We start from the raw sequence: 20808 nt of genomic DNA, 5'->3' as shown, positions 1-20808 counted from the left end.
CACCATGCTTAGAAACTGGCCACGGGATGATTACATGCACACTTTCATGTATCTGCATGTAACACGCGTTCCGATTGGTTATTTCCAGTTGTGTTTCAATATATGCCGACGGTACAAGTATCCAGTGTTCACAATAAAATTGTGAAGACTGCCTATCACTAGTTGCTCTTTTCTGTTCTGACAAACTGTGGCCTTAGTCCTTCCGGCAGCGCTTTGAGATGTGGATTGAGTTTGGTTATGGAGAACACTACAGTGATAGGAATGGTGGTTGTTTACTTTCCTCATCTAAGTGACATTATATTTGACTGATAGTGATTAGCCACAGCAGAAAATTAAAATCAGGCTGTTAAAAATTTGGCAAAGCCAAATTTTATGTTCATTTGCCTTCTCCATGCCATGCTTTTTGGCACTGAGTCATCTGGGCAACCATTTGGCTCAAAACGCATACTCTAAGCTGTTCAACAGTTTGAAATATAATGCAGTTTATGGATATGCTTGGTGTGCCGAAAAGTGGTCTCACTTTCAAATGTTTTCAAACTTTATTAGATGTTCATTTTATACAAAGAAAAAAGAAACCAATGATAAAATTATTCACACACACTATAGTTATCCTGCAGTTGAAGAGTCAGAGACAGTGTACTAACAGAAATTGGGCCAGGCTGAGAACTCTTTCCAGTCTAATCAACAGCAGCATGACTTACCTTCCAATTTTCAAATGATATGCTAAATACCCATGTCGTTTCCCACTTGTGGAAATCTGCACGCCATCAAAATTCAGCATTAAGATGAACAAGGCAAGTCATGTGACCAAACTCTTTCCTGTCCATAGGACATTGATCAATCAGATCGATACTCAACTTGCTGCCAAACACCTACTTTAGTTCTACTCAGCAAGCAACATCATCCACTGTAAGCTGAAAGACCAGACTAAGTTTTAGTGGCATCTGTTGTTTTCCAATGCTTTATGGATGACGCTAATGTGTGAATTTTTATGGCACAAAGTCCAGGTATGGCCAAAGAGTGCCACTGTAGTGCTGCTTTAAGGAGTTCATCGTAAAGAAATGGCCTCCAGTGAATGTCGTGCTTTTCAAAATGACAGCTGCAAATCGTGCAAATGAACTGCTTTAGTGCGGGATTTTTGTCAGAATACCCAACACAATCTACTGCGATTTTTTTTTTCTATTCTGCACCAGTAAGGCATTGCTCAGAGTAGGCATGCTGTGTACTAACTGTTGAACTCTTTATTGGGCAAACTTGTGCCCAGGAAGAAAAGCAACATTGAAATTACAATTATAGCGGTGAGCGTGGTCGTCGCTCATCGAATCTGATCTTATGTGTCAAGTGTGCCCGCTATTTATTCATGTCTCACTGTACATGCATTGTATTGTAATCACTTATGCTCGGGAGTAGACTGTTGTCATGTGTGAGCAGTCTTTCTAGGTTAAAGCTAGACTAGCTGGACCTGTCATCTGGAAGCACCTGAACTACCTCTAAGGGCCTAGATAGACTGTCTTGCTCTCAGACAAATGCGGATCTAACAGGCAATCAATCTAACGATAAAGCTGTGCACATTCCTCACCCTCATCATGATTGTGTCAACGGACCGAAAAATGCAGAATTAGAAAAGCTGGAAGCTGCATTACGAGACAACAATGCATTCAAAGCATTTTTAGTATGATTACCAATATGTGTTCACAATTAATCAGTTACTTCTCTGCATGGCACAGGCAACACAGGCTAATATCGTTGCCCAGCAAAAGCCATGACAATCTTCTTAGCACCGAGTTTGAAACCTTCCGCATTTTTCTATGTTTAAGAACGTTTCAATTACATCATCATCATTATCAACCTATATTTATGTCCACTGCAGGACGAAGGCCTCTCCCTGCAATCTCCAATTACCCGTTTTGCACTAGCCGATTCCAACTTGCACAATTTGGAATTGCAGCATATATCTCAGTAAAAATGGAGATGCTTTTTGTTTATTGTGATACTCATGCCAAGCTTAATGACAAATGAGCAAATACTTTTGGATGACTAATATATTGCATTGCTTTATTTCACAAGATCAACAATTGCACCAATTTGATATATCACAGTATGTTCTAAAATTTCTTGAAATAAAAAAATACAAACTAGTGCCACTGAACACTGGTTCTTTCAATGACAAGGAAAGGGTTAAGGCATGATAGTGCAGGCACTGCACCCTTCAGCTTACACAAATCTGTGTGAACTTAAGTCTTTCTGTGAAATCTGTGAACTTATGTCTTTTGAAATTTGAAGACAGGCACACTCCTTTGTGTGTGTAACTCCACTTTTTACCTCTCAAGTAATAAACTTATGTCTTTTGAAATTTGAAGACAGCGACACTCCTCTGTGTGTGTAACTCCACTTTCAAGGTCATTACAGACCTTGAAAATTGACCACTTCTTATTTATCGCACCACCAATTGCAAGTACCAGACAGGCACCAGAAAGGCACAAGACAAAAACAAGAATATTAGGAATTTATTGATTTGCTCACTTGAAATGCTCTATTAATAGACCTATGGCTTTGGGATCTTTAAATTAAGAATCTTTTAAGACAGCATTAAATGTTTCTTGCTCTTCATGTGTGCAAGCCTGCAGGATGGCCTGAACTTCTTGTGGGATGCCCAGACTCATTGACTTGAGCAAATGAAGAAGGTTGATCTTTGTTTCTGCAATGAAGAAAAATAAAATTGACAAGTATTTACACACTTCAGTAAAATTAAGTGTAGATTTAGCGGTAAATGTGAGAGAAATGCATTATCATTGCATCGTACCTCTGACGTCCCGGGGATCCACGATTTAACCCACGTTCACCAGATTGCAATGTGCCCTTTTAAGGAGCGAAGTGCAACTGATGGTGGTCTGGAGCAGACCACCGCCAGCTGCCACGACATGTTTACACACACACACACACACACACACACACACACACACACACACACACACACACACACACACACACACACACACACACACACACACACACACACACTTCTAAGCTCTCCCATCCCCTCTCTACCTCGACCACGTGACTGGTTTCCCACACTTCACACACATGAACCTTTTTCCACTTTGACACTCCTAATGCTAATGTATTAAAATAAGTATTGTAGTTTTGTTTGAAGGGAAAAGCGTTGACCACAACAGCAAAGTTTAGCATTGCGCTCAAGCTTCTCAGACGGTGTTCTAACAATACGTGATGGCGACATATTGGCGAGATGCAGCACATGGCAACTGCTGCTGCACAGCAAAAACAGCGCCTGCACTGGCCACTACCAGGCATCTCACAATACTGGCATGATGAAGAGCCCCACCAGCAGCAATATTGGCATCCCGCCTCGATGGCACATGCAATGAGACTGTGGTAAAATTGCCGGTGTTTGTCAGTGCCAAATGAAAGGATTAGATGGTTTTATATTGAAGTGTACTGTCCGTTCCGCTCAGCATACGCACGATGATGTGGTATACACAGAGCTGCTCAACAGAAACGCTCGTGCGTGTGCACACAATGCTCATGCCTGCATTGGAAAGCAAAACACTGCCCTGGGTCTTCTGCATAGCTGACTGAGTGGAGTGCGACGGTGCACCCACTTGGCCTCATCGTCGTTGCAGCCAAATGCACTGTGCATCGCTTCAATCTCTGGAAACCTTCTAATCCACTGCGCGCGGTCCGTGACAGCACAATGGCAGCAACGATGTGAATGCATCGAGTGTCCGAATAATTGCTACCGCAATAAAAAGGAAGTGGCCTCTTACACATCCTTGCAGTTTCTATTTGTTATATACGTGAACAGTACTCAAGTGAAGTGAGAGGTTGTGCAAAGTGTCAATTACTTCGTTAAAAAAAAAGGAGAAGGGGTAAAGGAGCTTTCATCTGTCCTTACAGTATGGATCGTTTGAAGGAGGAAAAAAAAAAGCAAGAGAAATATCTTGCAAAACATAATTTATTCTTTTAAACTGAAATAAGTGCAGGATCCAGTGCATGACCCAGCCAGCAACTCTGTATTTTAAAATGTTCCTCTAGTTGACATTTTCAGCACAATTTTTAAAGTTTTCCCTGAGCACAAGCTTTAGTTGGGTACATCCGCACAGTATTAATAAGAATGGTTGACTTTTAGACTCAGCTCACAAGCAGCAGAAAACTTGGACAGCACAAACTGACAATAATCGTTCTGCAACTTCTCAACATTGCTGTTGCTGATTTCGGCTGCTTCAACAACTTGGTCTGAATAAAATTGCTTGACGCAGGTACTCTTCTAGAGTACCTTTATCATCAGAAGAATTCCAAGGGTATGCTCAGATAGCGATGAGTGAAACTATCGCAAACAGAATTTATTGTTTCGTAAAAGCTGACATAAAATTCATAAAATTGTAGAATAAGCTCGAATTCTTAAACTTTACAAAAATTCAGGAGAGTTGGCAAGTGTGTGTGCGCTATGAAGCATCCATTTCGCCCATTTGCTCCCCCCCCCCCCCCCCCCTAACCAAGAGCACAACAAATAATTAATTATGCAACGTTTGAAGTTTAATGCAACCAGTTCAAAATGTGTGCCAAGTGCGGAACGGCTTTGGACGTGAAGAAGGAGGCTTATTACCTTATCTAAACCTGTTGTCACAGTCTTGTGGTACAAGACACCACCGACATGTACTATTGCCCCAAAAAATTTACGAACCACGGGATCTCAGAAAACGCTAAATATCCAAGCAGCCTTTAAAATTAGCCCGTAAAACTGTACATCACAATGTTGTTCGCATATACCAGTGGAGGCTGGAAATGGGAACACCAGGCTGCGTTTTGAGGCTGCGGAGATATTTAGCTTTTTGTCAGATCCCTTGATCCGTAAACTTTTTTGGTCGATAGTACATACACACTGTGGCCGTGCTGCCAAACTAGTCCATTCAGCAATCAATGGGACAAAAGTGGAGAGCGTGACCCTCCGTGTTTCAAAGAGAAGCAAACAATTGGAAGGGCCAATTTGGCAGCTTTCGGGGACATGTTCTGTTGTACTTCCTTCAACCACGGCACCGGGCTGATTGGTGGGCTCTTCATAATATGCGATTGCCACCTCCACTTTCAATGACTTGACAAGTTTCCTTGAATTTCAAGTCCGAAGCTGCGCTGCGCTTGACAGGCATTTTGAACAGATCACATAAAAGTTGCTGTAATTATTTGTGGTACTCCTGAGGAATAGACAAACTCAGCAAGTGTGCTTCTCCACACACCTAGTTTCAACCAGTCTGGCGGATATCAGGTGAGAATCCCAATTATTAAGGTGTAAACATGCGACTATGTGACACCATTCCTGCTGCCTTCCCTACCTTGCACCATTCAAGCTTTAAAAACGCATGTCTCAGCTTTAACAGTGCTACTAGGTACAATGTGGCCATCTTGGTTAGAGAAAGCTAGCTGTGTGGCTAACAGAATTTTGCATGTTGTCTCTTCATATAGCAAAAATTATGACAATGGGACATAAAATTTTTGTGTCAGTACAACTATAATGGCAGTCGAGTTGGATATACAGTCTATGCTCGTTACAACGGACCTGCGTACAACATACTTTCAGATATAATGGACCATATTTCATTCAGCCTTAGTTTGCTCTACCTATTTTATGAATGCAACGAAGTTCGCTTTTAACGGACTGCGCTACAACGAACCATCGGCTACAGCGGTCGGCAATTTTTTTTTTTTTTCCAAAATCGGGAGTATAAAACATACTTTTGCCGTGTCGACAAGGGCTGACAACAGATTTGCGAGGGTCAGCTGACAATCACGGCTCAATCTTGCGCGCGTGCGAGGGAGGAAGCGGGGCAGAGGCGAGGGAGGGGCGAGAGAGAGGGAGGTTTCTACTTCGGCGGCTGCTGCTTACGGCACGGCCGCCGAAGTAGCGATCTTCTCTTGAAAGGACAGTGTGCTCAGTGCCGGCAGCTTCGTATGCGCTGGGCTTTCGACGTTTAGTTTATTCGCTGCTGCTTCTGCGCTTCCTCACTGCAGTGTTTTGACAGCGACTTTCCGCGGTCATCGAGCGAGATGTTCTCATGCTTACCTGTGTGCGCATGACACTGTGCTTGTTAATTTAATTAGTCAGCGATGCTTACAACTATATATGGCTGATAAAACTACCATCCTTACTTTGTATAGCTGTCTACTAATTTGCTATCGCAATCGATGCTTTGCCTTTCGAACAAAACTGCGACCTTTTCTTTTTCTTTTTTACTTTGGACGTTCGTCACTCACTCTTTGCAATACCATTGTTAGACATTGCGACCAAAGTTTCAGAAGTGAGGCGTTTTGGATATTACGGACTTCGGATAAAACAGAATTTTCTTGTCAGATTATGAGGGTCCATTGTAACGAGAGTAGGCTATTTTATTACAAAATGCACATACATCACACATGCTAAATGGTTTTCACTGTAACTACCTTATACAGTATAGACCACTTATAACGTAACCGCTTATAGTACAGGACCGGATATAGTGCGGTCTTTTCAGACTCCCATTAATTTTCCCATAGCACTCCATGTATACACGTATCGCTTATAGTGCAGTTGCGGGAAACGAAATGCCGGTTACAGTGCGGCTGCCTGGGAGTACGGAAGTCAGTGGAGATGGCGAACACTCCCCTCAAACGGGCGCCCCAAGGAGTGGTCGAGGAAGAAAGAGACGAAGTGGAGGATAAGGGCACGTGGTGCAAACGAACAGCCAGTGAGGCTGAAACCAGAATCTTGAGTGCGAGTCGTGAAATATCATGGCGCGCATAGCGAGCAAGCGCCACAAAACTGCCAATGTCGGCCAACGCTTGTTTCACGATAACGGCAGTAAACGAAACTTCAGGGAGCGGGCGGTGCTGGCACATCACGGCGAAGGGCGCACGCGGACACCGTGGAATGTGAGGGAGGAGGGCGGCAGGGAAGCGGATTTCGCCTCGGCAACTCCGCCGCTTCGGTGGCTCCCCTCGCCCTCCCTGGTAGCTCCCTCACTTTCGACTGTCACCTTGCGCGCCCGCCACCGCTCCAGCCAGCCCGGCGCCAGCTCCCCGAAGTTTAGTTTTCTGCCGTTATCGGGAAGCGGGCGTTTGCCGGCGTGGGCAGTTTCGTTCGCCGGCCTGGGAAAGCGCCGCTGCTTCCCTCTGCGCCGTAGCCGCAGCGTGCAAGGTCAACACGTGACTAGAAAGTAGAGGAAACATAAAGGAGAAAGAACGGTTCACTGCCATTTTCTACACGTGGCTGAGACGTCGGCACGTACACGCATGTTCCGGTGCAACGCAGAATCGGCGACCTAGCCATTTGAGAGAGGGTGAAATTTCGCCGCGTTTTTTCTTTCTTTTTTGTTTCGTTCGCGCGCAACATTGAGGGGTCTCTCCTAAGCTTTTACTCTATGGCGGTGCCGGAGCAATGCCGGTCAGAGGTGTCGCCGCGTGATTTGGTTCGAATTAACGGGATTCGATTGTAAATTGAATGCAATCGTTGTAGCCGCATTCCTCGACTGTCGCATACGCGTGGTGGCTCGGTGCACATGTTTTGCATATGTGCGGGCCTTGAAAATTGTTGCTTTGGTTATAGTGCAGTACCGCTTATACGGTCTACACTGTACCTGACATGGTTTTCTGTGTTAAGGTGCATGACCACGTTTGTAAAACAATATATCAAACTAAAAAATTGAAAAACATTTTGTTATACCATCAGCTGTTTTTAATAATGCTGAAGCTGCAATAAATATGAGTATTATTTAAAACAGAATTAAGCGGTGTTGCAAAAGGATAAAATATGGCTACTATAAGTGACTAAAGGTGCTACGACGCTAATGCAATAATTACCGTCACATCTGGGACACAGTAATGTATAGCCCAATAATTAACAAATGTCACTGCCAGCTGTGGCACTACATGCAAAAGTGTGCAATTAAAGATGCTCTGCAATGTGAACATGAATTATGATGCTCTAAATTTCAGGCACAAAAGACATGTTCAAAATTCAGGACATTGTCGTTTAAAATGCTAAAAACGGACCAACCTTCAGTCACTTGGTCAGTGCGGATGACCTGGAGGATGATACGAACAATGGAAGGAAGATTTTTGATGAACTGTAACAAACAGAGCCAAATATGAAAAGCTGAGAATAAACGTTAGGAAGTTAGGTCAACTCCTTTCAATTAAACTACACTAGCAACACATGCAAAAAGATTAAAGGCAGAATTAGGAACAAAAGTTCATGTACCACAGGAATACTTGCCACAATACATTGTTATGTCGTGTGACATCATTGCCTGCTTTTGTGTAAACTGCTTGGCAAATGTGCATCCTATGATGAGATGTCCAACAGCCACCCTCCTTAATCAAAGGCTGAGTAGCTGGCAGACTTTGCTCACTATCAAAACACATGTGTTGCAGTTCAAACGCCTTATTTCAGCTGACATGGAAGAATTTCTATTCTCTGCACTGTCACCATCACTTTCACAAAGGCATTACAAATGGCCCTTGGATTGACGGGTTGGTGGCTCTAGAAGTGTGTACACGAAGACAGGCATATGCAGTGTTTTGTCAACAGAGAGAGCATATTGCATGTTAACTCTTTTAACTGCCGATGACGAGTTTCTTTTTTCCAACAGGAGCAGTAAAAGTGCTATAGGCATTCCCGGTATCATATTTTTTTAGGGAAGAAAAAGCACCATAAATGCAGCTTGGAAAAAAAAAAAAAGTCTGCATTTCTCAAAAAAAAAAAAAAAAAAACTGTTACGGCAGTTAAGGGATTAAGCCAATCAGAAATAAATGGGCACATCTTGTGCTGAAACTCTGAAATATACAATTATAGGCTGCTAAAGTTACTGGTACAGACAAAAAGTGTAGACAAGACCTATTAGAGGAATGCCACTGTATCTGGTTGTGCTTGAAGGCCATGCTAGTTACCCCTCACACTATCACATTATACAGACAGTATTGACTGTTTCCTGTTGCTTGCCAGTAATGGCCTGAAATGATGCAGCAAACTAGTGTTAATGCTACACTTTGTTCACGAGCTCTCCAGCTGTGCATCATTCACAACCAGATATCAACAACAAAAAATGATTCACATCATGTTGCCATGACAATGATTGAGAAGCTCATTTGTGAACAGCTGTTAATATTCCCCCTGTACCAAAGCTGCCCAGTCATGTTCTGTCTGTAGCAAGACGATAATGATTAAATGAAATATAAATAAAAGCCACTGCAATAGGTATCCAATGTTGTACTTTCACCCCGGGAAAATTTATGCTTTAGTAAACCATGCCATGACAATGCTGACAAAAGGTGAGCACTAAAAGCAGCAATGGCTCATAGCTCATCTGCTGTGGTTTACCCTACATTGCATCAGACAGAATGGATATCCAAGAGAAGGGAAGCGCAGTTGAGGACGGCAGAAAACTAGGTGGGGTGATGAACTTAGGAAATTTGCAGGCGCAAGTTGGAATCAGCTAGCGCAAGACAGGGGTAATTGGAGATCGCAGGGAGAGAGGCCTTCGTCCTGCAGTGGACATAAATATAGGCTGATGATGATAATGATGTAAGTCTTAAAGCAGTGATGAGGCAACAGCAGGGAAGTAAAAGAAGTGCAGTGTAGCCACAGTTTATGAGGCCCTTGTATTTGTTATAGAAGATAGAGAAAAAGAACAGTAGAGCCTGTTGCTCCTTGCCGTGTCATGCCACAGCACATGCAGTAGTTGTAAACCAGCAACATGGAGATAAAGAGTTATTCACTTTATATGATATGCAGCTGCCAAATGATCTCCGTTAATATTTTATTGTTTTTCACTACTGCTGTGGCTCTAGAGATTTGTCTCCAGAAAACCGTAAGGAAATTTGGCACAGCACAGAGAAGCTTGGCAATAAAAGCTTGGTACACCACATACTTATCCGCAGTGTGGTACTCCAAATTACCTGACGAGCTCGATATTCCATGCATGCATGTACACAAAAACTTAATCTTGTTCCCTCTGCACAAATTGTAGATCACCTACTGTGGTGGCTAAGGTGTTCTGCTGCTGAGCATGAGGATGCGGGTCGATTCTCAGCCATAGTGACAACATTCTGATGAAGGCAGAATACAGACCAGCTCACATACCGTGCCTTGAGTGCACGTTGAAGAGCATTTATCGATACTAAAAGAATGGTTGGCGGAAGGCAAATATATGGCATTGCTGTAAGTACAGTGTGATGCGCATGCACCAAATGCCAGTGTCAGCTCCAGGCATTGCATTGTCAAATGACTTAGCAATGCATTCTAACACATGGTTCCATGAATCACAATTTTTTTTGTGTGCATCTGCACAATGTAACCAATGTTTTGACAGCAAGCAACATTAAAAAAAGCTTATACCTCCTCATGTCTGAGTCCATAGAGGTAGCAGATGCACTGGAAAATGCTCACATTCTCTTCAAAGTCTTCCTGCAAAGGAAGTTGCTGGAGCAGCACTGGAAACACCTGAAAAATTAAATAACCAATGGCAGCAGATGTTTGCTATGACAGTTTCCACATTGATGCTTCTCAAGAGGGGCCACAGTGCAGGAAATTGATTTGCACTTTCAAATAATTGTATTTACAGGTTTCTTCTCTCTTTGAAGTGTGTTAGCAAAGTTTTATCAACATCAGTGGCCTTGAAAAGCAGTAATCTGCACTTAAATGAGCCATCATGACATTTTCTGTTATTGCGAGACAAAAATTCTACAGGGTACTTGAAAAGTGAGGTATGGTCTTAGCAGCCCATGTTGGCTTCCACTATTACCAACTTCCTTTTATGGACTTTCAGGCATGCCAGAAGAATGACACCTGAAGTGCAATGAGAATCAGGCTCCTTTAATGAAATAGTACTACTACTTTTGCTGCCTCATTCTTTTTTCGAGCAGCTACAGACTGGAAGGGCCGGCCCCGGGACAGCGTCACCATCGCTTCATCATCTACTTTTCAAGACTGTATTAGTGATCACCTACAATACTAAAACAATTTTCACTGCTTGTTTGTTAATATAAATAAAATCCCACCCCTTATGTAATGCCCCTCAAGAAAGGGCCTAAAACTGAACTGATAAAAAAAAAAAATGTTAAAAACATTGTTGAAAACAATGCTCAGGCCTTGACATTTATGAAAAAGCAATCATTTCACAATTGCAACCAACATACCAGCTGTTCCAACTATAAATGTACCCAAAAATAAAAAAATAAATAATGAAGGGCTTTATACAAATGGCAACCACTATACGTTGATAGGCATTGTTCATGCAAGTAATAATTGTTCTTTCCTTCTGGAGAAATAATTATTCAAGTTTAAATAGCTAATATTTATTTAATCTAATCGATAAGACATCAAAGAAAAAGTTGGGGTTATGTCAAGAAATGACCAATAACAGCCTTTGAAGCAACCTAGGTCTTGTCTTGTACTTTTTTCTGACAAAAAAAGAAAGCCAGTGGAAATTTAAAATACCATGCGACAATGTGTCCATGCATCAGGGATTGCAGTGCTCTCAAACACAGACCTCGTCAAATATGGTCCCAGTTTATCGCAATGGGATTGAGTGGCTGAATTTTTTCTCCAACATTGGCAGCACTTTTCAAAGTGCATCTTTAGTCCTCTTCAAACGTGAAGCCCATAAGCATGAGCTTTCAACGTGCGTAAGGTGCACAGTGTACTAGATGATGAGGTTTACATTTCAGAATGCCGATATCGCTGACGCGTAGATGAATTGTCACGTTGTATTTGTCACTCTTTACATTTATTCAAACTTGGCAATCACATTAAACATTATTTTCATGCACTGTGGCCACCTTTATTGGTTTTCCCCAGGGTGGAATATTTTTATGCAAGACTCAATGGTACAAGACAGCAAGACAAAACTTTAATTCAACAACTTACCTGTGCCATGGGCACAACAGCGACACCAACCAAAATAAGCTTGGTATCGCTGACGCGTAGATGAATTATCACGTTGTATTTGTCACTCTTTACATTTATTCAAACTTGGCAATCACATTAAACATTATTTTCATGCACTGTGGCCACCTTTATTGGTTTTCCCCAGGGTGGAATATTTTTATGCAAGACTCAATGGTACAAGACAGCAAGACAAAACTTTAATTCAACAACTTACCTGTGCCATGGGCACAACAGCGACACCAACCAAAATAAGCTTGGCAACTGCACCACATATGTTGTCCTTGGCATGCCTGTTGTCCTCGCGTGCAAGCATCGTGGAGAGAGCTTCCAGCAATGCTGGATACTCACTAATGCTCAAGTTCAGGGGATGGTACAACAGCATGGTGACCAAAATCACTAAGATGACTTGACAGGGTGCACAAGCTATTTGAAAACAGAGCTTCAGACTGTCAGTGACATTACCATTCTCATTATATTTATCTTCTGCTTAACTTGGTCTTCATGCACCAACCCCTCTGTCACCTATCTAGCAAATTTATTAAAGGGTGGTAGCTACCAACCTGACAAAGGCGATCAAAAATGCATGCAGTCCAAGTTTCTTTATATGCTGGTCACAGCGATGTTAAGATCGCCACCTTCTTGAATGTGACAAAATTCGTAGTTTTCGGGTTGAGACAAGAGCTCAGGGCCATAGGGCCCGAACAGTGGCTGGCTGTGAACATCAGCGGCCACATCAACTTCAGTGTGGCATCCTCGTCGTCAACATTTAAACTTGCCATGCTGCTATGCATGGAAAGCATCACTGAGAGAAAGAATAGCAACCACACAATACTGAAATTTCACCAAAGGCAGCTGTTGTGGAAGCACTGGCCAACATCAACAAGCACCATCTGATCCAATCATGCAGCAATTACCGAAGCCGAATTCAGTTAGTATTTATTCAGGCTGAAGATGGGCTTTTTGAGTGGTCCTGAAAAACAGCGGCAAAAGAAACATTGTAAAAAATATAAAATTAACATATTTACACTTGTCTGAAATATCGCTGCTATTTCTGAGCTTGTCAAGTTCTCAAGTATCTTGTGCACCCAGTAGATGCAAGACTAGGAACTTGCACATGGCACTCAGTAGATAAGAACCATGCCTATGTGAAAGTGCATACTTTTTCCCTTGTTCATTTTAGATACTGCTAGCTGGCAAGCAGCAACTATTCACAACACACAGTTGTGGCATGCAGAGGCAAACTCTGCATTCCACTTCAGTATAACACAAGCAACACAAAAGAAATTGCCCTTGGGTATTGACAGAAAGAAAGAGTATATGTATGAAAGGATACGGCTGAAGGATGTTGGGTGCATTGCGGATGAGTACACCAAGTCCAAAAACAGCGTTGCTGCGCACTTCACCATCTTGGTCACGCATTCCATTTAGAAAAACCTGTAGTAGTGGGCGACAAAATGGGCCAATGCCTTCTTGGCCTAAGCCTTGGGCCACTTCGGCTAGAGTGCCAACAGCATACGACTTGTCTGTTGTGCTGCTTTGCTTTTTCTGCAATTAAGTCGAACAGTGTAATCCACTTATAACAATACTATATGTTACGACATATTACTTGCAATAATCAGCCACTTCAGCAACATATACTTTTGCATCACCTTTGTGAAAAAAATAAACCACATATAACACTGCGACTGTCAGTGCATATCATGTACAACAATGATTCAAGCTTTAAAGTGCCTTTTATATCAGGCAGGAACAAGAGCACACTCTTTCATTTAGTGGACAATTTCACGCAGTCCAAAGAATTGCCAATGGCATATGTCAAGTGACTAAAGGTAACACACAATATAATTAAAGCCCCACCTTCAGCAGACATACTCTATTAACACCATTTGACACAGTTGTACTTTAGATACTACAATCGGGATTAGTTATTGCTCCATTTAGTTTTCACTATGTTGTTTGCGCACTGGGATATAGGCAGATGCAGAAGTAAATATTCATAAAGATGAAATATGTCAAGAGGTATGCATACTTAATGCTGCACCCCACAAATACAGCAGAAAAGAAGGAAGTGCAATACTACTTCTGGCTGGTAGATTAGGGTCACAGCAAGTACCACAATAAAAATGATTGTTTTTTTTTAGTTTTGCGAGCATTGCTATAAATGAAATATGCTGTACTTAAGACATATCCAAAATGTAGTGTTCATTTGCAAATATTATTGCAGCAGTGCTGTAGTAGAAATTGTGTACAGTTTATCCAGGGCTAGGTCACAAGTGCTGTTTTCAGACATACTGTGTAGACAGAATGCGCATTACATTTCCTGTATTCATGTTTATACAAAGCTGCAGAGGGATTCAGTTTGTGATGATTTTCTTGAAGGAAAGGAATTAAAGATTTGTGTAGTCTGCATAGAAAAGCTTCCACAGTTTTTTAGCTTCAAGGAACCTCGTGAGTTTCAAAAAGTGTCAAGGTATGTTTGTGTTCTTGTGCCCCAACAATAACAGGTACATGTCAATCATTCAAATGGTTACACAAGGTTGGTTACATGGGTGTATAAAAAAAAGGCAGACACACATCAGTCTGATAGGTCCCTTAATTTCCATTTATGCAGAGTCTATGTTTAACATTGACACTAAGGACCAATTTCAAAGTGGCTGCTACTTCCAGTCAACTCTGCTGCTTGCTTATTGAATAAACTATGACAGATAATGCCTGCCCACAGACATACCCTGTGTCATTCTGTTATTCTGCCATTCTGTCAAATTTAACAGGTGTGCAAATGGGAGCAGGAGGAGAGAATGTGTACCTGCATTGGTTTATGCACTTGTAGAACAAGAAATTTTGCCTATTGAAGCATCTGGTTCTCTGGAATCTATTTTGGTTACACTTGGTACAGAGAAAGCTCTCCAGGTGAAGCAATATGGTAAGCAGATGGGGTTAAGAACTTCAGAAAAAAAAAAAATTCTGGGGTTTTACGGGATGACAAACTCTTCGCTCTTTGTCGATGCGGCGCAATACGGCAACAGGAGAATGTTCGCGTTGTCGGTTATAGACGGGTGGGGAGTGCTTCGCTCGTCCGCCTCGCTAAGGCCAGCCACCCCGGGTATAGCAGAGTAAATCGCGGTTGCGCAGGCCTTGTGTGACCCAGCGCATTTCTAAATTTACACCGACTCGAGAGATGCAATCAGAGCATTCGAATCGGGTAACCTCGCACGAGAAGCGGCCTCTATTCTAGAGAAGAGGGCTTGCCCCGGTTCTCATTATATTATGTGGTTCCCCGCACACATGGGGACGAACGTCCTCGAGGGCTTCCCAAACCTCAACGAGGTGGCCCACGACTGTGTGTGAGAACTCACACGCCGCGACGGTCTGGAGGCTCCGGAGGGGCAGGAAGAGACTCGGCAGAACAATCCACTTCTCACATTTAATGAAATTACTAAACATTACCAACTTGGCAGGAGAGTTTATCCTCTTCCTCACCCGAAGCTCAGCAGAGGTCAGTCAGCTACTCTTGGTCCCGACAGTAGCTACTCAGGATCAGATAAAGTTCGTTGTCTGGCTGTCTGTCTGGGGTTTTACGTGCCAAAAACTGCAATTTGATTACGAGGCATGCCGTAGTGGGGGATCAATTTTGACCATCTGGGGTTCTTTAATGCGCACCTAAATCAAAGTACACAAGCGTTTTTGTACTTTGCCTACATAAAAATGCAGCAGCAGCGACTTAGGGACTTGAAAGAAGGGTGATAAGTTCACGAGGAAGAGCAAAGTACAGTGATGGGAATGGCCAAGAACGTTTTGTAGCAGGTTTTGTAGCAACAAAAATGATGAGTTGGAGCAGGTTTTGTAGCAGTGAAAAATGATGATTCTGAATGATTGTGGGTCGGACACTATTCCTGCGAATATTCTCAAGAAAGATAATCCACATACACGACCACTCACAAACAAATTACAACCATCACGTGGCTATACTGAGTCAACCTGTGTGCTCAAGAAAGAAAATACTGCGCACCCTTGGCTGTAAAGCAAGCCACCCAAAAGTACAAAAAACCTGACAGCAATACAGTCACGTGGTATGCAGGATGGCAAGTTGAGGAATTTTATTTTAGACCTAAAGTCGTCTAGCTAGTGAAATGGCAGAGCTACAAATCTATTGCATTGCGAGCGCACACAGATAAACACGACATAGCAAAGCAGGTAATAACATAAAATGGGGTAAGTTTCAGTTTGCCGAGTGCCATGACACAGCCACCATGTAAAGTCCGCTCCGTCGGTTGAGAAACACCTCTCCCACCAAGGCCACACCGGCGGTACAAAATGAAAATGCTAGACACACCAACACAGAATGGGCAGTGTGCGCACTACTAGGCCTGACAAAACTTCATCCCAAACTATGCAAAACCCGCAAATATGGTGCATAGTTTCCTAATGGCGGACCACAAACATGTGCAAGAGTGCACCACATTGGATTAACTCAGTGATCCTTCAGCTTGTTTAGCTTTATGAATGGCAGGAGACAAGGGGGAACTCTTTGGGTAGGGAGGGTGGTGGCGACTGCCACCTGGCATTGACCACAACTCCTCTTTGCGGTGCCCTCCGAGATTGCATGGCACCGCTTGTCTTGGAGCAGCTTGGAGCAGTTTTTCTCGGTTGTAGCATGGATGTAGCAGCTTTAACCGAATGTAGCAGATTGGAGCAGCATTCCCACCACTGAAAGTGGTTAACAGTTTTGGACAGTGACTATTTCAATGTTTGTAAGATGCATGGCTAGGATTTCTCAACTTCTATAGTTATCCATGCACTTTAGACTCGCTACTGCATCGGTAAAGGTCTTGTACGTGTCCAGTATTTTCCTAAAAATAAGAAAATATCAAAGATGTTGGGTGCACTTTACATTTTTCAATGTAGACACTGCAGGGATGGAAGTGGACAAAGGTGTTTTGGAGCAGCTCTGGAAGCAGCAAATTTCGCATTTTGGAGCAGGAACTGCCCATTTTGAAGCAGAAGATATGAGTTTCGGTGTAGCTTCATAAAGCTCAACATGAGTGAAATACAGGCAGATAAAGAAAAGTTGTGCGTTTTTTTTTTACTTTGCAGAACAATATTAAGTTACATATTGTACGTGTCAACTAGATGTAGCCAAGAAATAAAAAATACTGTATGGCTTTGAGGAATAGTGCTCGCTCTGTTGTTGGCATTGTTCATGCTAGTCATAAGTGCTTTTTGTGCCAATAATGAGCATGTTATATGCAGGTTTAATTAGCTAAGTTTTATTAACTTAATGGACAATGTGTCACTGTAAAGGTTGTGATGGATGTCAAATAATGACAGATAACAGCATTTAAAGCAACCTAGGTTTTCTGTGGTCTTTTCTTTTCTAGAGAAAACAAGAAAATAGCTTGCAGAAATTTAAAAAATACCACGTGCCAATGTGCCGCGACGCCAGCAATGTCAGTAATTTAAAATGTAAACCTTTTCATCAAGTACGCTACACTTCTTATCCATGCTCAAACCACAGCTTAGCATTTTATTAGGAACGAAGATACGTGACGAAAGTAACTGATGCCGTTGGGGAAAGAGTGCGCCGCTCCTTCGCAATGCGATGAACTAGGCTCTGTTACGTTTGGCGTATTCACCGAATAGCGGAGGCCGAGGTTGTTGTGGTATCGACGTCGAACGACATTCCACTGAGTCAATGTGAACACTGATATGCTGACAAATTCAGCATTCCTACATGATGGCGTGTTTTTATTCTACCCAAGCGACTTACCCATGACATCACTGTGAAGCCGGCTTCAGAGGCATGTTATTCAAGGTGTGGGCCAATGGCCGAAGGAGTGCATGCTTATTCGGCAAGTTGCCCAAGCCGACCGAATCCAAAAGGCTGCGAATTACCAATGCGAAGTGTTGTGTCTAATGCCAACCCAACAAGCCAGTCAAGAAGTGGTTGGCAATTGTGGGGAGCGGCTTTCCTTCGGGCGGCTTGGGTTGTTGAGCTCTCCCAGCCATCGATGGGACAATAAGTATGATGCATTTGCTTCTCCCTTTCCACAATCTTCTTAAAAGCGGTGTGTACGCTTTGTGTTAGCCTTCACTTGCTCGGAGGCGGAGTTTTTTTTTATGTCTACATGATTACCGGATTGGCTGATTAGGACATGACCTGTTTCCCTAGTGAGTGATCTAGGAAGACACAGGGTTTTTAAGACACATCCCTTGGGTGTGGTGTGTGCTCTCCCTGAGCAATTTAGCATGCTCTGCCATTATTTAGAAGTGCTCCGAGAACTATGTAACTGCGTGCATTGAGTTAACATGTACTGCACTATCTACTTTGAACTTCGGACAGTACGAGTATGCCTTTGTATTTAAATATGTTTCCCTTCCACTCTAAATTAACCCTGTTTCATTTCTCAAACCTATCATCCTTGCAACTCATCATGAAGAAGTAACTCTCATCAAGAAAGTTTAGACGACAGCGTGGATAAGCTTAGCCTTCGTGCAATGACCCAGTAGCGTAGGCTAGAGAGCGACCCTCAGTCAGACGTCGGACTCCAGGACCACAACAACTCTTACCGCCTGTAGTCAATGAGGTTTACATTTGAGACTGCTGCAGTCCTGGGCACGTGAACACATTGCGACGACATATTCTTTTTTCTTTTTGCGAAAGTTCTTTGTAGAAAAATAGAGAGAACACACAACACCTATACGCTGCTTTAAATGTTGCTATCGGTCATTTTTTGGCATCTTTCTCAACTTTTGCATTGAAACCATATTGACAAAAAAGGTTAACAAAAGCTAACTATACCTGAACAATTATTCAGGAATAATTAACAAAACACTTATAACGATCATAAACAACGCCTATCAATGTAGAATGAGTGCCGTTCGTGTAAAGATGTCCATTCTATTTCATTCTTGCCGACATTTTATTGAAAGAGCCAGTGATGATGATTGTTGGAGTTCATTGGCGCAAGGGCCAGATGTGGCCAAAGAGCGCCAAGGCGATGATAATGACTTGTCAGTGGTACATGAATGGTGAATTATAAGGTGTTGATAAAACAGATGTGCCATGGCTGTAAAGAGGCCTAAAATAGTCGCTGTAAAATGTGTAAAATCTATAGGTACTAAGAATATGGCAATAACTAATGAAGTGTGCTATGGATACGAGGGATGCATTGTGAAAGATTGATGATATACTAAAATATGTCAGAGGCTAAAATTTTCAAAAACACTAATGCCTTAACAGAGCCCTTTAGATGTAAGGGCCTGGAGGCATGTGCTATACTGAGCTATTATCACAGTGGCATCCTCTGGAGAGAGGATGCGCTACGTATTTCTTGGGCTGATAACATGCAAGACAACATCATTCAAAAAAGCGAGGACTGCTTTGGTAATGAAAAGCGGTTCTTTACCAAGAAACATAGCGAGATGGAGAGGGATAGAACAGCGGTATGCCAGAGGAACATGTTTCTTCCTCTCTCTCTCGGCTTCCCTACACTCCAGGAGGACGTGAAGAACGGTGAGCCTCTCGCCACATCTACCACAGGTTGGAGGATCATTACCATTCAATAGAAAATTGTGGGTACCATATGTGTGTCCTATTCTGAGGCGACAGAATAGGACATCAGTTCGCCGTGTTTTCGATGCAGAGGGCCAGAAACCTAACTGTGGCTTAATCAAGTGAAGCTTATTATTTGTTTGCGCATCCCACAAGCGTTGCCAGTGGCTTCGCAGTTTCTTGCGCAAGAAAGGCTTCAAATCTGTTACAGGGACATCAGCGGTAGGATTAATAGCGTGCGATGTTATTGATGTGGCCATTTGGTCGGCAAGAACATTACCCCCAATGTCTCTATGCCCAGGCACCCAGCATATTATGATTTGTTGTTTAGATGCATAAACAGAGCAGATCAGTGAGTAGAGGTTGATAATTACAGGGTGTTTATGTTTTTGCGGCATCATTAACGCTTTAACAACGCTTAAAGAGTCGGTAAATATTACAGCCTTTTGGAGTTCCAATCTATCAATGTGTTTCACCGCCGATAGTACTGCATAGGCCTCTGCTGTAAAGATGCTTGTGTGGGGATAAAGTACATCGAATTCCGAGAAGGACGGACCGACTGCCGCATAGGAAACGCCAGCATGCGACTTTGATGCGTCTGTGTAAAATTCAGGGCAAGAGTATTTCGACTTTAGTTCTAAAAAGTGCATTTGAATGTGTGCATCTGGCGCGCGTTTTGTGACTTCAATAAACGATGCGTCACATTCAACCAGCTGCCACTGCCACGGCGGTAGCAGCTTCGCTGGAGGCATTAGGCAATGTTGAAGTAGTGCAGCACCCATTTCTTCACTGAGCTTTCTCACGCGTAGCCAGAAGGGCTGCTTCGCTGTTGGTCGATTATTAAATAGTGTGGCACATGTGGTATCGTTTATGGTAAAATAGGTAGGATGTGTACGGTTTGAATTTATTTTAAGGAAATATGTAAAGCTGGCATAAGTCCTCTGAAGGTGGAGCGACCACACGTTTGCTTCCACATAAAGGCTTTGTACGGGGCTTGTCCTGAAGGCCCCAGTCGCGAGGCGGATTCCTAAATGGTGAACAGGATCCAACATTTTTAAAGCACTGGGTGCAGCAGACTGATAGACTATCGCGCCGTAGTCAAGTCGCGAGCCGACAAGGCACCTATACAAGTTTAAAATGCATTTCCTGTCACTGCCCCATGTTGTACGTGACAGCAGCTTCAATAAGTTCATTGTTTTCAGGCACTTAACCTTCAAATATTTGATGTGCGGAACGAATGTGAGTTTCGAGTCCAATATGATGCCGAGAAACTTGTGCTCTTTGCTTACAGGTAATGTGGTACCAGACAGCTCAATAGCAG

At 42.8% G+C, this 20808-nt stretch overlaps 1 protein-coding gene across 7 annotated transcripts in view; it reads right to left on the bottom strand.

Annotated features, from left to right (window-relative positions):
- Window positions 1–2489: 2489 nt before the first annotated feature.
- LOC119435958 (importin-4) overlaps window positions 2490–20808 on the bottom strand; it is a 175526-nt gene continuing 157207 nt past the window's right edge. For all 7 annotated transcript variants that reach the window (XM_049673006.1, XM_049672998.1, XM_049673013.1 and 4 more), the window contains exons 24-28: window positions 13269–13480; window positions 12150–12282; window positions 10385–10489; window positions 8045–8114; window positions 2490–2698 (exon numbers count right to left, since the gene is read on the bottom strand). In XM_049673006.1, the coding sequence (XP_049528963.1) occupies window positions 2568–2698; window positions 8045–8114; window positions 10385–10489; window positions 12150–12282; window positions 13269–13480 (651 nt within the window). In that variant the 3' untranslated portion in view covers window positions 2490–2567. The remainder of the gene's footprint in view (window positions 2699–8044; window positions 8115–10384; window positions 10490–12149; window positions 12283–13268; window positions 13481–20808) is intronic.

This window comes from Dermacentor silvarum, chromosome 1 (genome assembly GCF_013339745.2).
Source record: "Dermacentor silvarum isolate Dsil-2018 chromosome 1, BIME_Dsil_1.4, whole genome shotgun sequence".
NCBI classification, from domain to species: domain Eukaryota; kingdom Metazoa; phylum Arthropoda; class Arachnida; order Ixodida; family Ixodidae; genus Dermacentor; species Dermacentor silvarum.
This window is presented reverse-complemented; position numbering and strand designations above follow the sequence as displayed.